The sequence below is a fragment of the Oncorhynchus clarkii genome, chromosome 16 (assembly GCF_045791955.1).
Source record: "Oncorhynchus clarkii lewisi isolate Uvic-CL-2024 chromosome 16, UVic_Ocla_1.0, whole genome shotgun sequence".
Taxonomy (NCBI): Eukaryota; Metazoa; Chordata; class Actinopteri; order Salmoniformes; family Salmonidae; genus Oncorhynchus; species Oncorhynchus clarkii.
In genome coordinates, this window is record NC_092162.1 from 63707759 (window position 1) to 63725258 (window position 17500).

Genomic DNA, 17500 nt, shown 5'->3' on the forward strand with positions numbered 1-17500 from the left:
CAACCTCACCTCACAGAGACACACACAGAAACACACACACAGAAACACACACACAGTAACACACACACAGTAACACACACACAGAAACACACACACAGAAACAGAGAGACACACACACACAGTAACACACACACAGAAACACACACACAGAAACAGAGAGACACACACACATACACAGGAACAGGGGGTACCACTGCCAGACCCCTAAGTGTGAAGCCCAACCAGGTAGAGAGAGGTTTGATGGAGAGGGGAAAAGAAGCAGAGAGAGAGAGAGAGAGAGAGAGAGACAGAGAGAGAGAGAGAGAGAGAGAGAGAGAGACAGACAGAGAGAGAGAGAGAGCGAGAGAGAGAGAGAGACGGAGAGAGAGAGAGAGAGAGAGAGAAAGAGACAGAGAGAGAGAGAGAGAGAGAGAGAGAGAGAGAGAGAGAGAGAGAGAGAAAGATAATTGGTGTAGTAGGACCAATCATGGCCCAGGTCTCCTGAGGGCAGTCTAATTATGTAATCTAGCTCTCTGCTTGAGATGGAGGGAATATAATCACTAAAATAAACGAGTGGAGAGTGAGAAAATGCACATTTCCACCGCGGCGTTCACAGCTCAGCACCTCAGATCCCCAGCCTTCACTCAAACACAGACCTTTCACATACATACCGGTCTAGACAGAGACGCGCCCTCTCCCTCTCTCCATTTAAATAATAACTCATACTGTCTGCTTCTAATCTTAGTCTCTTTCGCCGTCCCTCTCAGTATCCATCTTTCTCCCTCTCTACCTCTCAGTATCTATATTTCTCCTTCTCTACCTCTCAGTATCCATCTTTCTCCCTCTCTACCTCTCAGTATCTATATTTCTCCTTCTCTACCTCTCAGTATCCATTTTTCTCCTTCTCTCTACCTCTCTGTATCCATCTTTCTCCCTCTCTACCTCTCTGTATCCATCTTTCTCCCTCTCTGTATCCATCTTTCTCCCTCTCTATATCCATCTTTCTCCCTCTCTACCTCTCTGTATCCATCTTTCTCCCTCTCTACCTCTCAGTATCTATATTTCTCCTTCTCTTTATCTCTGTATCCATCTTTCTCCCTCTCTGTATCCACCGTTCTCCTTCTCTACCTCTCTGTATCCATCTTTCTCCCTCTCTCCCTCTCTGTATCCATCGTTCTCTTTCTCTACCTCTCTGTATCCATCTTTCTCCCTCTCTACCTCTCTGTATCCATCTTTCTCCTTCTCTACCTCTATGTATCCATCTTTCTACCTCTCAGTATCCATCTTTCTCCCTCTCTACCTCTCTGTATCCATCTCTCTACCTCTCTGTATCCATCTCTCTACATCTCTGTATATATCTCTCTACCTCTCCATATCTATCTCTCTACCTCTCCAGCACAGTAGACGATGAATGACAATAAAGTGACTTCAACTAGTCATCAAGCCCTTGACGAGCTGAATCGGGTGTGTTGGTGCTATGCTGGAATAAATAAAAAAGCACCCCTTACCTCTCCAGGATCGTGTCAGTGACCACGTTTCTTTTGTTCTAGTCTTGATGAAGAATAAAGTAGAAATGGTTATGGAGTGTGATTGTTGTGGGTAAGGGCGGGGAGATCAGAGTTGAGTGAATGCAATATGAGGGTTGTGGGAGATGTGCAGCACGGTGAGATGGAGACGATCACAGAGCGATGCTATCGCTCCCCCATATAAACTCAGCTGGGTACCTTTCAGCGGCTGGATAAACCACAAAGGAAGTGTTTGTTTGTGTTTACCCTCAAAGCGTGCTGTGTTCCTGATGGGACCAGAGATTGAGAGAGAGAGTGAGCGAGAGAGCGAGGAATAGGGGGCCTTTAAAGCCTGGTGGCTCCAACACAATCCCAGCGTGCAGTGAGACAGTAAGACATGAGGGCTACTGAGAAACACCACTATACATGAGTTACCATACAAGTGCAGCTTGTTATGTTTTGGCATCATGCGTAACAAACAAAGCAACTATAAAAACCCTGGTACTCTTTTTTTCATTTCGGGGAAAAAAATGTACAGCTTGTATTCTGTATGAGGTGCCGTTACTCAGGTGGTAGAACATTAGTATTGGTCAGCACTGGGCTACCTCAACAACTGCCACATGAGTTTTTCTAAACTACAACGAGGAAGTCTTTCATCTGTCTACACTCCTTCCGTCTATACCGTGTCAACGTTCCCTCCCTCAGACTAGGACCTAGGACTCTCCCAGGTGAGAGCAACATTTGTGTACATTAAAGAAAAGAGGAAGTGTTTTGGGGGGGAAATAACCTATGTGTGGATGCCAGACATCCAACATCTCTATAGAGAGGGGAGAGAGAGAGAGGAGGAGAGAGAGAGAGAGAGGGAGGGGGGAGAGAGAGAGAGACAGAGGGAGAGAGAGAGAGAGATAGAGACAGAGAGAGAGAGAGAGAGAGAGAGATGAGAGGGAGAGAGAGAGAGAGGAGAGAGAGGGAGAGAGAGAGGGGGAGAGAGAGAGATGGAGAGAAAGAGGGGGGAGAGTGAGATAGGGGGAGAGAGAGAGAAGAGAGAGAGAGGGAGAGAGAGAGAGAGAGAGAGAGAGAGAGAGAGAGGAGAGAGAGAGAGGGATAGAGAAAGGGGGAGAGAGAGAGATGGAGAGAGATAGAGGGGGTAGAGAGAGAAGAGAGAGAGAGAGAGAGGGATAGAGAAAGGGAGAGAGAGATAGAGGGGGAGAGAGAGAGAGGGGGAGAGAGAGAAGAGAGAGAGAGAGAGAGAGAGATAGAGGGATAGAGAAAGGGGAGAGAGAGATGGAGAGAGATAGAGTGGGGAGAGAGCGAGAGGAGGAGAGAGAGAAGAGAGAGAGAGCGGGAGAGAGAGAAGAGAGAGAGAAGGGGAGAGAGAGAGAAGACAGAGAAAGGGGGAGAGAGAAAGACAGAGAAAGAGAGACAGAGAGAGAAAGAGAGAGAGAGACAGAGAGAGAGAGAGAGAGAGAGAGAGAGGGGAGAGAGACAGAGAGAGAGGGAGAGAGAGAGAGAGAGAGAGATAGAGGGGGGAGAGAAAGAGGGGTGGGGGGAGAGGGGGGAGAAAGAGGGAGGGGGAAAGGGAGTGAGAGAGATAGAGTCGGGGAGAGAGAAAGAGACAGAGAGAGGGGAGGGAGAGAGAGAGAGGGTGAGAGAGAGACAGAGAGAGGAGAGTGAGAGAGAGAGAGAGGGGGAGGGAGAGAGGGAGAGAGGGAGAGGAGAGAGGGGGGGTGAGATGAGATAGAGGGTGGGGGAGAGGGGGAGAGAGAGGGGGAGAGAGAGACAGATATAGAGAGAGGGGAGAGAGAGAGAGGGGGAGAGAGAAAGAGCGGGTGAGATAGAGGGTGGGGGAGAGAGAGAAAAAGGGGGATAGAGAGGGGGAGAGAGAGAGGGGGAGAGAGAGAGGGGGGAGAGGAGGAGAGAGAGAGGGGTGAGATAGAGAGAGGGGGGTGAGAGATACAGAGAGAGAAGTGTAACAGAGTCAGTCTACGCTGTCAGGGAAGGGTACTGTACTTTATCCAGTGCCTGGGAATAGTGGCATGATCAGGAGTCGGAGCATATTAACCCCTCAGTTACAGCCCTACACACACTCCCACACGCACACATAGACACACCTGTGAGATGGAGTGTGGATGTCCGTCAGTCTGTCCATCTGGCCTCCTCTCCCCTGAAACCATCTGTTTAAGGATGTTTGGACTCTTCACTTGCCTTCAAAGAGAGAGAGAATAAGATTCTAAGAAAGTGCATGCTAAGACAAACTGTAAACTGATCCACAAAAACATTACATAATGTATGTTGTGTTGCGTCATGGAGAGTCTAGTGAAACATGGGGCTCCCAGGTGGAGAGCCTAGTGAAACATGGGGCTCCCAGGTGGAGAGTCTAGTGAAACATGGGGCTCCCAGGTGGAGAGTCTAGTGAAACATGGGGCTCCCAGGTGGAGAGTCTAGTGAAACATGGGGCTCCCAGGTGGAGAGTCTATTGAAACATGGGGCTCCCAGGTGGAGAGTCTAGTGAAACATGGGGCTCCCAGGTGGAGAGTCTAGTGAAACATGGGGCTCCCAGGTGGAGAGTCTAGTGAAACATGGGGCTCCCAGGCAGGTGGAGAGTCTAGTGAAACATGGGGATTCCAGGTGGAGAGTCTTTTGAAACATGGGGCTCCCAGGTGGAGAGTCTAGTGAAACATGGGGCTCCCAGGTGGAGAGTCTAGTGAAACATGGGGCTCCCAGGTGGAGAGTCTAGTGAAACATGGGGCTCCCAGGTGGAGAGTCTATTGAAACATGGGGCTCCCAGGTGGAGAGTCTAGTGAAACATGGGGCTCCCAGGTGGAGAGTCTAGTGAAACATGGGGCTCCCAGGCGGAGAGTCTAGTGAAACATGGGGCTCCCAGGTGGAGAGTCTAGTGAAACATGGGGCTCCCAGATGGAGAGTCTAGTGAAACATGGGGCTCCCAGGTGGAGAGTCTAGTGAAACATGGGGCTCCCAGGTGGAGAGTCTAGTGAAACATGGGGCTCCCAGGTGGAGAGTCTAGTGAAACATGGGGATTCCAGGTGGAGAGTCTAGTGAAACATGGGGCTCCCAGGTGGAGAGCCTAGTGAAACATGGGGCTCCCAGGTGGAGAGTCTAGTGAAACATGGGGCTCCCAGGTGGAGAGTCTAGTGAAACATGGGGCTCCCAGGTGGAGAGTCTAGTGAAACATGGGGCTCCCAGGTGGAGAGTCTAGTGAAACATGGGGCTCCCAGGTGGAGAGTCTAGTGAAACATGGGGCTCCCAGGTGGAGAGTCTAGTGAAACATGGGGCTCCCAGGAGGAGAGTCTAGTGAAACATGGGGCTCCCAGGTGGAGAGTCTATTGAAACATGGGGCTCCCAGGCAGGTGGAGAGTCTAGTGAAACATGGGGATTCCAGGTGGAGAGTCTAGGGAAACATGGGGCTCCCAGGTGGAGAGTCTAGTGAAACATGGGGCTCCCAGGTGGAGAGTCTAGTGAAACATGGGGCTCCCAGGTGGAGAGTAGTGAAACATGGAGCTCCCAGGTGGAGAGTCTAGTGAAACATGGGGCTCCCAGGTGGAGAGTCTAGTGAAACATGGGGCTCCCAGGTGGAGAGTCTAGTGAAACATGGGGCTCCCAGGTGGAGAGTCTAGTGAAACATGGAGCTCCCAGGTGGAGAGTCTAGTGAAACATGGAGCTCCCAGGTGGTCTAAGGCACTGCATCTCAGTGCTAGAGGCGTCACTACAGACACCCTGGTTCGAATCAAGGCTGTATCACAACCGGTCATGATTGGGACTCCCATAAGGCGGCGCACAATTGGCCCAGTCGTCCGGGTTTGGCCGGTGTAGACCGTCATTGTAAATACGAATCTGTTCTTAACTGACTTGCCTAGTTATGGAGACGAAAGAGACAAGATGAGACTTGACAGATGGCAAAGAGACACTACTTGTGTAAATCTCTCAGCATGCAAACACACACACACACACACAAACAAACACTCACACTGTGCTGGTGTGTAAATCTGTCATCAGAAGTGTGTAGTGTAAAGGAGCTGATTACAGAGCTAACCCATGAATTACCTGGGCTGGTTTCTGTGTGTTTATACTCTATAGAGGAGACATACTCCCAATAATATACCCTACAACTGAGATCCGCACGCGCACGCGCAAACACACACACACACACACACACACACACACACACACACACACACACACACACACACACACACACACACACACACACACACACACACACACACACTAGAGTCTTTGACAATACTTAAAGACTTCCTCTGACACCGCCCGGTATCCAGGTTGGCAGGGAGCTCAGCCCCAGTGATGTACTGGGCAATAAACACCACCCTCTATAGCATAGCGCCTTGCGGTTGGATGCAGAGCAGTTGCCATACCAAGCGGTGATGTAGCGAGTTAAGATGCTCTCATTGGAGTAGCTGTAGAACTTTCTGAGGATCTGGGGGCCATTCCCAAATCTTTTTAGCCTCCTGAGGGGGAAGAGGCCTTCTCGTGCCTTCTTTATGACTGTGTTAGTGTGTTTGGACCATGATCATTTGTGATGTGGACACAGAGGAACTTGAAGCTCTCAACACGCTTCCCTACAGCCCATCAATGTGGATGGGGGCGTGCTCGACTCTCCGTTTCCTGTAGTCCATCGGCTCCTTTGTCTTGCTGACATCGAGGGAGATGTTTTTGTCATCACTTACCTCCTCCCTATAGGCGTTCTCATCATCGAACAGCGAGAACAGGAAGGGACTAAGCACGCACCCCTGAGGGGCCCCCGTGTTGTTTCTACCCTCACCACCTGGGGGTGGCCCGTTAGGAAGCCCAGGAACTAGTTGCAGTGGAAGGTGTTCAAGTCCCAGGGTCATGAGCTTAGTGATGAGCACTATGAAGAGCACTATGACTCAGTGTTCAACACCAATGAACAGCATTCTCACGTAGGTGTTCCGCTTGTTCAGCTGGGAGAGGGCAGTGGTCCAAGGTGTCTGGGATGATGGTGTTAATGTGACCCATGGCCAGCCTTTCAAAGCATTTCATGGCTACAGATGTAAGTGCTACAGGGTGAATGTCGTTTAGACAGGTTCCCTAGGCGTTCTTGGGCACAGAGACTATGGTGGTCTGCTTGACTATGGTGGTCTGTATTTATTACAGAGTGGATCAGGGAGAGTTTGAAAATGTCAGTGAAGACACTTGCCAGCTGGTCAGCGCATGCTCAGAGTACATGTCCTGTTAATCCTTCTGACCACGTGGCCTTGTGGAGCAAGATTGCTCTCATGCATGATTCAGTGTTACTTGCCTCGAAGCGAGCATAGAAGGAATATGTCTTGTATGCTAGGCTTGCGTCACTAGGCAGCTCGCGGCTGGGTTTCCTTTAGTAATTTGTGATGGTTTGCCAGCCCTGCCACATCCATGAGCATCAGCGCTGGCGAAGCAGGTTTCGACCTTAGTCGTTTATTGACCTTTTGACTGTTTGATGGTTCGTTGGAGGACGTAGCGGGATATCATTTAAGTGTCTGGATTAGTGTCCCGCTCCTTGAAAGCAGCAGCTCTAGCCTTTAGCTCAGTGCGTATGTTGCCTGTAATCCATGGCTTCTGGTTGGGATATGTACAAATGGTCACTGTGGGGAGGATGTCGCTGATGCACGTATTATTGAGCCTGGTGACTGATGTGGTAAACTCCTCAATGATATTGGATGAATCCCGGAACATATTCCAGTCTGTGCTAGCGAAACATTCCTGTAGTTTAGCATCTATGTCATCAGATCACTTCCATTTGAGTTTTGCTTGTAAGCAGGAATCAGGAGGATAGAGTTATGGTCAGATTTACCAAATGGAGGGCGAGGGGGAGCTTTGTACGCGTTTCTGTGTGTGGAGTAAAGATTCCATTTTTTTTTTAATCACCGGCCACTGCCTCTCCTGTCTGCTTATGGCCCTATACAACTCATTTGAGATTGGTCTTAGTGCCAGCATTGGTTTCTGGTGGTAAATAGACAGCTACGAAAAATATAGATGCAAATTCTCTAGGAAATAGTATGTTCTGCAGCTTATCAGGAGATATTCTAACTCAGGCGAAACCTAGAGACTTCTTTAATATTAGAGATCACTGACCAGCTGTTCTTTAACCCAGAGCTGCCGTCCGAACTTGACGATGCATAGAAAAACCAACTAAATGTATATCATCCATATCCTTGTTCAGTCACGACTCAGAGAAACATAGGATATTACACTTCTTCAGGTCCCTTTGATAGGATAGTCTCGAACGGAGCTCGTCCAGTTTATTCTCTAGTGATTGCATTTTTACTAGTAGAACGGAGAGTAGAGACGGTTTGTTAATTCGCCGACATAGAGGAGCTCGATTGCCTCTCTTGCGCCGTCTCTTTCCAGTCTCAGGGATTACAGTATGGTCCGGAATGAGCAAAACATCCACAGCTGCTAAGTCGTTGAAGTAGTATTCTTCATCCAAATCGAGATTAGTGATCACTGTTCTGATGTCCAGAAGCTGTTTTCGGTCATAGGAAACATTATTTACATTATCAGCATAAAAAACACACAAAAAAGCAGAATTGGTCAACTGCAGTTTAAAAACTATAGTAAGCATCTTTTAAGTGCCAAATGATATTAGAGAAAGTCATTACAAACTCTGACCAATCTATGTACATGTTTTATTTTACATTAAGAACAAGTACATATTTTGTTTCTCATTCTTTTTCATTAGTTTGAAAAAAGAACAAAAAGCATTTAACCGTAAAAATGAATAAATAAATCCCCTTGTCACTTCCTGTTTTGTGCAACAGGGAGGGGCAATTGAATACAAGTTTAACATTAAATGGACTTGCTAAAACATGTCTAGAATGTCTATCTATGGGTAACAGGGTTGATGTGTTTTTCTAGCCTGTCTATCTATGGGTAACAGGGTTGATGTGGTAACAGGGTTGATGTGTTTTTCTAGCCTGTCTATCTATGGGTAACAGGGTTGATGTGGTAACAGGGTTGATGTGTTATTCTAGCCTGTCTATCTATGGGTAACAGGGTTGATGTGGTAACAGGGTTGATGTGTTATTCTAGCCTGTCTATCTATGTGTAACAGGGTTGATGTGTTATTCTAGCCTGTCTATCTATGGGTAACAGGGTTGATGTGTTATTCTAGCCTGTCTATCTATGGGTAACAGGGTTTATATGTTCAATGTTTCTGTTGATATTTTCACAATATTAAAACGAGAGTTCAGTTCACGGAATGTAAATGAACCACTAATCACATTAAATAAATAATAATATTCAGAAATGACGTTTTCAAGGTAACAGAATAACTAGGGCTTGACAATGATGGTGAAACTTGGGGAAATGTTCAGATGAAGTGGGTTGAGATCATCGTAGAAGTGACACAGGGTTGATGGAGTGACATGTCAAAATGCTGAATATTGCCACTTTAGCAAGGCTTTATTCTGATATATTGAATTCTCCATATGGTCTATATCAAATGACACTTCATTTAAAAGGACAATTCTGCCACTTTTAAACCGTATTTTCATTATCTCCATCACAATACCAGTGTCTACATATGTGAAAATGGCACGTTTCTATGATATGCGATTAAAAAGAGAAGAAGAAATGTCCTAAAAAATGCTTCCATGTGAAATCACAGGGTAGGATTCAAATAAAAACAGCGAATTTCAAAACCTGCAATGAGTTTCTAGCCAGAGGGAGGGGGATCTTCTTGCTCCCCCACGACACTGCAAATTAAAATGGTTGAACTTTTAATGTCATCCACCACTTTTCCTGGGTAGACACCACTTTTCAATTTTCACATAAAGAGACACTGGTATTGTGCTGGAGATAAGGGGAATGAAGTTAAAAAGTGGTGGAGTTGCTTTTAAAATTAAATATTGTTGCACAATTTCTACACAAAATGAACTCTTTTCGTGGAACGACCCATAAGCAAAGAGAGCTGACAGTGACAAATTATCCCATAAGAGAACTCTCAGCTACTGTAAACAGCTTCTCAACCAGCGCCTGCTCTGTGTGTATACATTATTACATATTCAGACTGACTGACCTGTTTACCCTGCTACCAATCCACAAGTTCCTCTACATACGGACAAATATTTGCCACGCTGGCTTGTGAACTACTGTGTGTGTGTGTGTGTGTGTGTGTGTGTGTGTGTGTGTGTGTGTGTGTGTGTGTGTGTGTGTGTGTGTGTGTGTGTGTGTGTGTGTGTGTGTGTGTGTGTGTGTGTGTGTGTGTGTGTGTGTGTGTAGGTGTGTGTAGGTGTGTGTAGGTGTGTGTGTAGGTACGTCCGTGCGTGTGTCTCATGTCCTGTCAGCGGCGATGTTGGCGGGTAATTTATATTCTGGCCTTCTGAAAATAAACCTAATAAATGGATAAATAAGATCCTAAAAAGCAATGCCGCCTGCTCTCTCTATCACCATAAGTAGTGAGAGTAGTGATGCATTGGTTTTGAGCCCTATGTCAGGGCTAGTCATACTGACAGACATCTCCTGCTCCCATCAACCCTCCTCCCCATCCCCCTCGTCTTCACCCCCCTCTCAGAGATACTGTTGTCATAAGGAGGATTGGAGTAGAAGGGGGAGTAGAAGGGGGAGTAGAAGGGGGAGTGGAAGGGAGTAGAGATGAGAGTAGAAGAGGGTTACAAGGGAGTAGAGAAGTAGAGTTGAGGGGGTGTAGAAGGGGGAGTAGAAGGGTGTATAAGGGAGTAGAAGAGTGTATAAGGGAGTAGAAGGGTGGATAAGGGAGTAGAAGGGTGGATAAGGGAGTAGAAGGGTGTATAAGGGAGTAGAAGGGTGGATAAGGGAGTAGAAGGGTGGATAAGGGAGTAGAAGGGTGGATAAGGGAGTAGAAGGGTGTATAAGGGAGTAGAAGGGTGGATAAGGGAGTAGAAGGGTGTATAAGGGAGTAGAAGGGTGTATAAGGGAGTAGAGTGAGAGGAGACACAGTGGTCATCATCAGATGAGCTCCTGCATGTTTCAGCATGTTCTTAAAAATATATAGATTTAGAGTTAGATAAACTTATGTCAGGGACATATATAGGATGCTACCCTCCACAACATAACCTTCACATAACCACTCCAAATCAAAACCTAAAACCTGATTTTGAACAGAATTATGGAATCACCTGGAAGGTTTACAACTACCAAGGATTATTATTCTATATAGCAAATTCTCTGGAAAACAACAGAAACCTGAAAACACCATCCAACCTCGAACTGAGTGAGTAATGTTTAGTCTGAAACTATATTTTATTTCCAAAAGCCAAGAAGAAAAATACACTACATTACTTTATTCGGACTAAATGCTAAATTAATTCTGCCAAGCTTGATACAACTTCAACTAGCACTGACGTGTCAAGTGAGAGGTGTCAAAGCCCTTTCCCAACAATGGCAGGAGAGTCGAACAGTCTACTCCAACCAAATGGAGAGGCCTTAGAAGCTGCATCCCGCTGTTCAGAGGTAATTCAAATACAGTACCCTGTGTATGTAAAGAATGATAAGGCAAGAAAAGATTACAAAATGAAGCTCCTTATGGAAAAATCAAGAGACACTTTTTGCTGACTATTATAAAAATAGGAACATCTTCCACACAGACCATCCCCTGGCATGGTACAGTGCTATATTAGCACACCACCCCTCTGTTAAGAAGAAGAAGTGTTACCGAGGGGTGGAAACTCAGGATACTAGACAACAAGGACTCTGAGTCAGCTAATATAAATCTCTATAAGTCTGGAACAGTAATGGTACAGGGCAACACCAAACAGTTTCAGCTGGACTTTCAACTAATCAAGGAATTAGCCCAGCAGGAGAAGCTCTCCCTTGAGAAAGATACCCCCACCCAGAGCGGGTCAGACCTGACCTCTTCATTATATAACCCCACAGACGAGCAACCCCAAGTGGAAAGTAAACCTCCCAGCACAGAGTACTACCCCCTGATTGAAATGAAGGATATATTTACCCAGCTGGAGGTAAGGCAGGTGGAACTGGAACAGCAGGTGATTACACTCCAGTCAGCACAGACCCAGACAACAGTCCAGCACAACAACACCCCCTTAACTAGACCTAGAAAGCTGGAGGTAGAGAAAGATGTATCTGCACTCTAGACTGTGGTGCGATAACTTCAACATTATAAAAAACAAGAGCAGGAGAAGAACAGAGCACTAGAGGAGAGGATCAAACTGCTGGAGGAGAGGTTTAGGGGGATGGCGTGTGACAGAGAACAAACCACTAGAGAGGTGGCCACCCCCACAAAGAAGCCAGCAAGCAGAACAGCCCACCTCAGCTCCAAACAAAAGTCTTGACCTCACAGCAGAACAGTCCACACCAGACCCTGACCATAGCATCGACATCACAGCAGAACAGACAAGTGAAGAACCCACTCTGATAGCCCTCCTGACAACCCCTCCACACACACCGAGGAAAAATATACAAGACACAGATTGTACTCCTTATGGGAAATACATAAAATAGAAAAAACTTTTCCCAAACACAGTGTGTCTAAACTATGGTGTCCAAACACCCAGCGCACCCTAGACCTTCTGTCTGAGGACCAACTAGGTTCACCTAGCCACATAATAATACACACAGGCACAAACAACCTGAGAGCACAGCAGGAAAGGGTGGCCACAGCACTGAAGGGAGTGATTGAAAAAGCTTCATCTACTTTCCCCAACGCACAAGTGGTTATCTCCACCCTGCTACCACGAAAAGACTTCCACCCTGTTACCATACGGGTAAACGCAAGTATTTCCCGTGACTGTGCCTCAAAACCAAATGTTTACCTGGCCCACCACTCTACCCTGGACTTGAACAACCTCTATGACCAGGTCCACCTCTACAAGGCAGCAGTGCACACCTTCAACCAGACTCTATAGGACATCACTCTCAAACGCAGCCCCAATACACAGGAGCAACAGATCAATAGACACCCTGTCCAGACCAAAGAGACACCCTCCCAGACCTGCGGGACCCACCACTGGACCTACACATAGAGGTCCCATGTCGAGAGGACCTACATCCAGACCACAACACCACCAGCCACATACACACCCCAACCAATCAACCAATCAACACCCCCCCAAGTCAACCATGCCCACACCCCATTTAGGCTCCCTCAGATCAGACCTATGCCCCTCCTGCCCACCCCATGCACCCCACCCCCGCAAAGAGGGTCTCAACATGGAAGTCACACATACGCCCAGGCTGTGAGCGAGCAAACAGGCACAACCCCCACTCTTACACTAGCCCAAGCCAATGTCATGTCCCAGATGCTCAGCAGGCTCTGCTCACACTTACTGGCCTGAGGCCAAACCACACGACCAGCAACATTTGACACTTTATGGAACACAAAGCCATCACTATCTCATCCTGGAATATACAAGGCCTGAGGACATCTGCCTTTGGCCTAAAGAGCAGGAACCCGGACTTCACCAAAGAAGTTGGTTATACAGACAAGCAATGATGACGGCATGTGTTTCCTTGCAGGTAATCATGGTTGACAGAGGAAAGTAAATGATTCCAAGCACCACCCTCCTTTTGAAGCTTCCAGTCTGTTATTCGAACTCAATCAGCATGACAGAGTGATCTCCAGCCTTGTCTTTGTCACCACTCACACTTGTGTTAACGAGACAATCACTGGCATGATGTCAGCTGGTCCATTTGTGGCAGGGCTGAAATGCAGTGGAAATGTTTTGGGGGGATACAGTTAATTTGCATGGCAAAGAGGGACTTTGCAATTAATTGCAATTCAGCTAATCACTGTTCATAACATTCTGGAGTATATGCAAATGCCATCAAACAAACTGAGGCAGCAGACTTTGTGAAAATGTATATTTGTCTCATTCTCAAAACTTTTGGCCACGACTGTAGTTTGGAAATCTACCTAAAAACAATTAAGCAAAAACAAATTCAATCCCTTTTAGACAACTTCCTGGACAAAACGTTCCACTGTAATAGTGAAGGTGTAAACTTGGAAGTAGAACATCTTAACAGTATATTTGACCTCTCACCTTCCCTATCAAATCTCAAAAATCTCAAATAGAAAACCGAAGAAAATGAACAAAAATGACAAATGGTTTGATGAAGAATGCAAAAATCGAATAAAAAATGTAGAAACCTGTCCAACCAAAAACATAGAGACCAGGAAAACCTGAGTCTACACCTCTACTAAGGTGAATCACTAAAACAATACAGAAATACACTACGGAAAAAGAAGCAACAGCACGTCAGAAATTAGCTCAGTGTAATTGAAGAATCCATAGACTCTAACGACTTCTGGTAAAATTGGAAAACACTAAACAAACAACAACATGAAAAATTATCTATCCAACATGGAGATGTATGGGTAAACCACTTCTCCAAACTTTTTGGCTCTATAACAAAGAACAAACAGCAAAAACATTACATAATAAAATACAAATCTTAGAATCAACTATTAAAGACTACCAGAACCCACTGGATTCTCCAATTACCTTGAATGAGTTACAGGACAAAATAAAACCCTCCAACCCAAAAAGGCCTGTGGTGTTGATGCTATCCTCAATGAAATGATCAAATATACAGACAACAAATTCCAATTGGCTATGCTAAAACTCTTTAACATCATCCTTAGCTCTGGCACCTTCCCCAATATCTGGACTGATCACCCCAATCCACAAAAGTGGAGACAAAATTGAACCCAATAACAACGGGGGATGTGCGTCAACAGCAACCTTGGGAAAATCCTCTGAATTATCATTAACAACAGACTCGTACAATTCCTCAATGAAAACAATGTACTGAGCAAATGTCAAATTGGCTATTTACCAAATTATCGTAAGACAGACCACGTATTCACCCTGCACACCCTAATTGACAAACAAACAAACCAAAACAGAGGCCAAGTCTTCTCATGCTTTGTCGATTTCAAAAAAGCCTTCGACTCAATTTGGCGTGAGGGTCTGCTGTACAAATTGATGGAAAGTGGTGTTGGGGGTAAAACATACAACATTATAAAATCCATGTACACAAACAACAAGTGTGCGGTTAAAATAGGCAAAAAACACACATTTCTTCACACAGGGCTGTGGGGTGAGACAGAGATGCAGCTTAAGCCCCATCCTCTTCAACACATATATCAACAAATTAGCGAGGGCACTAGAAAAGTCTGCAGCACCCGGCCTCACCCTACTAGAATCTGAAGTCAAATGTCTACTGTTTGCTGATGATCTGGTGCTTCTGTCACCAACCAAGGAGGACCTATAGCAGCACCTAGACCTTCTGCACAGATTCTGCCAGACCTGAACACTGACAGTACATTTCAGTAAGACCAAAATAATGGTGTTCCAAAAAAGGTCCAGTTGCCAGTACCACAAATACAAATTCCATCTAGACATCGTTGCCCTAGAGCACACAAAAAACTATACATACATTGGCCTAAACATCAACGCTACAGGTAAATTCCACAAGACTGTGAACAATCTGAGAGACATGGTAAGAAGGGACTTCTATGCCATCAAAAGTAACATGACATTCAATATACAAATTAGGATCTGGCTAGAAATACTTGAATCAGTTATAGAACCCATTGCCCTTTATGGTTGTGAGGTCTGGAGTCCGCTCACCAAACAATAATTCACAAAATGGGACAAACACCAAATTGAGAATCTGCATGCAGAATTCTGCAAAAATATCTTCTGTGTACAACGTAGAGCACCAAATAATGCATGCAGAGCAGAATTAGGCCGATATCCGCCTAGTAGAGCGGGAATGGAAGGATTAGTAGAGGGAGAGTGGAAGGATTAGTAGAGGGGGAGTGGAAGGATTAGTAGAGGGGGAGTGCAAGGATTAGTAGAGGGGGAGTGGAAGGATTAGTAGAGGGGGAGTGGAAGGATTAGTAGAGGGGGAGTGGAAGGATTAGTGGGGGAGTGGAAGGATTAGTAGAGGGGGGGTGGAATGATTAGTAAAGGGGGAGTGGAAGGATTAGTAGAGGGGGAGTGGAAGGATTAGTAGAGGGGGGGTGGAATGATTAGTAGAGGGGGAGTGGAAGGATTAGTAGAGGGGGAGTGGAAGGATTAGTAGAGGGGGAGTGGAAGGATTAGTAGAGGGGGAGTGGAAGGATTAGTAGAGGGGGAGTGGAAGGATTAGCAGAGGGGGAGTGGAAGGATTAGTAGAGGGGGAGTGGAAGGATTAGCAGAGGGGGAGTGGAAGGATTAGTAGAGGGGGAGTGGAAGGATTAGTAGAGGGGGAGTGGAAGGATTAGAAGAGGGGGAGTGGAAGGATTAGTAGAGGGGGAGTGGAAGGATTAGTAGAGGGGGAGTGGAAGGATTAGTAAAGGTGGAAGGGGAGTAGAAGCAGAAGTAGAAGGGGAGTAGAAGGAGAGTAGAAGGGGGAGTAGAAGGGAGTAGAAGGGGAGGTAGAAGGGGAGTAGAAGGGGAGTAGCTGGAGAGTAGAGGGAGAGTAGAAGGGGGAGTAGAAGGGGGAGTAGAATGGGAGTATAGGGGAGTAGAAGGGGGAGTAGAAGGGAGGAGGAGGGGGAGTAGAAGGGAGTAGAAGGGGAAGTAGAAGGGGGAGTAGAAGGGGGAGTAGAAGGGAGGAGAAGGGGGAGTAGAAGGAGAGTAGAAGGGGGAGTAGAAGGGAGTAGAGGGAGAGTAGAAGGGGAGTAGAGGGAGAGTAGAAGGGGAGTAGAAGGGAGAGTAGAAGGGGAGTATAGGGGAGTAGAAGGGGGACTAGAAGGGGGAGGAGAAGGGGGAGTAGAAGGAGAGTAGAAGGGAGGAGAAGGGGGAGTAGAAGGAGAGTAGAAGGGGGAGTAGAAGGGGAGTATAGGGGAGTAGAAGGGGGAGTAGAAGGGAGGAGGAGGGGGACTAGAAGGGGGAGTAGAAGGGAGAAGGGAGAGTAGAAGGAGAGTAGAAGGTAGGAGAAGGGGGAGTAGAAGGAGAGTAGAAGGGGGAGTAGAAGGGAGTAGAGGGAGAGTAGAAGGGGAGTAGAGGGAGAGTAGAAGGGGAGTAGAAGGGAGAGTAGAAGGGGAGTATAGGGGAGTAGAAGGGGGAGTAGAAGGGAGGAGGAGAGGGAGTAGAAGGGGGAGTAGAAGGGGGAGTAGGAGGAGAGTAGAAGGGGGAGTAGAAGGGAGTAGAGGGAGAGTAGAAGGGAGAGTAGAAGGGGAGTATAGGGGAGTAGAAGGGGGAGTAGAAGGGAGATGGAGGCGGAGTAGAAGGGGAAGTAGAAGGGAGAAGGAGGGGGAGTAGAAGGGGAAGTAGAAGGGAGGAGAAGTGGGAGTAGAAGGGGGAGTAGAAGGGAGTAGAGGGAGAGTAGAAGAGGAGTAGAGTGGGAGTAGAAGGGGGAGTAGAAGGGGAGTAGAAGGGGAGTAGAGGGAGAGTAGAAGGGAGTAGAGGGTGAGTAGAGGGAGAGTAAAAGGGAGTAGAGGGAGAGTAGAAGGGGAGTAGAAGGGGAGTAGAGGGAGAGTAGAAGGGGGAGTAGAAGTGAGTAGAAGGGGAGTAGAGGGAGAGTAGAAGGGAGTAGAGGGAGAGTAGAAGGGGGAGTAGAAGTGAGTAGAAGGGGAGTAGAGGGAGAGTAGAAGGGAGTAGAAGGGGAGTAGAAGGGGAGTAGAGGGAGAGTAGAAGGGGGAGTAGAAGGGAGTAGAAGGGAGTAGAAGGGGAGTAGAGGGAGAGTAGAAGGAGAGTAGAGGGAGAGTAGGAGAGTAGAAGGGAGTAGAAGGGGAGTATAGGGAGAGTAGAAGGGAAGTGGAAGGGGAGTAGAGGGAGAGTAGAAGGGGAGTAGAGGGAGAGTAGAAGGGAGTAGAGGGAGAGTAGAAGGGGAGTGGAAGGGGAGTAGAGGGAGAGTAGAAGGGGAGTAGAAGGGGAGTAGAGGGGGAGTAGAAGGGGAGTAGAGGGAGGGTAGAAGGGAGGGTAGAAGGGAGTAGAAGGGGAAGTAGAAGGGGGAGTAGAAGGGAGTAGAAGGGGGAGTAAAGGTGGTAGGGGGAGTAGAAGGGGGAGTAAAGGTGGTAGGGGGATAACCCAACTCCATCTTTGATT

At 47.0% G+C, this 17500-nt stretch overlaps 1 protein-coding gene across 1 annotated transcript in view; it reads right to left on the reverse strand.

The window, feature by feature from the left end:
- The window catches only part of LOC139367367 (ELKS/Rab6-interacting/CAST family member 1-like), a 341621-nt gene that overhangs the window by 196027 nt on the left and 128094 nt on the right, over positions 1–17500 (reverse strand). The window contains exons 12-13 of the mRNA XM_071105566.1: positions 12292–12297; positions 3596–3689 (exon numbers count right to left, since the gene is read on the reverse strand). Of these exons, the coding sequence (XP_070961667.1) occupies positions 3596–3689; positions 12292–12297 (100 nt within the window). The remainder of the gene's footprint in view (positions 1–3595; positions 3690–12291; positions 12298–17500) is intronic.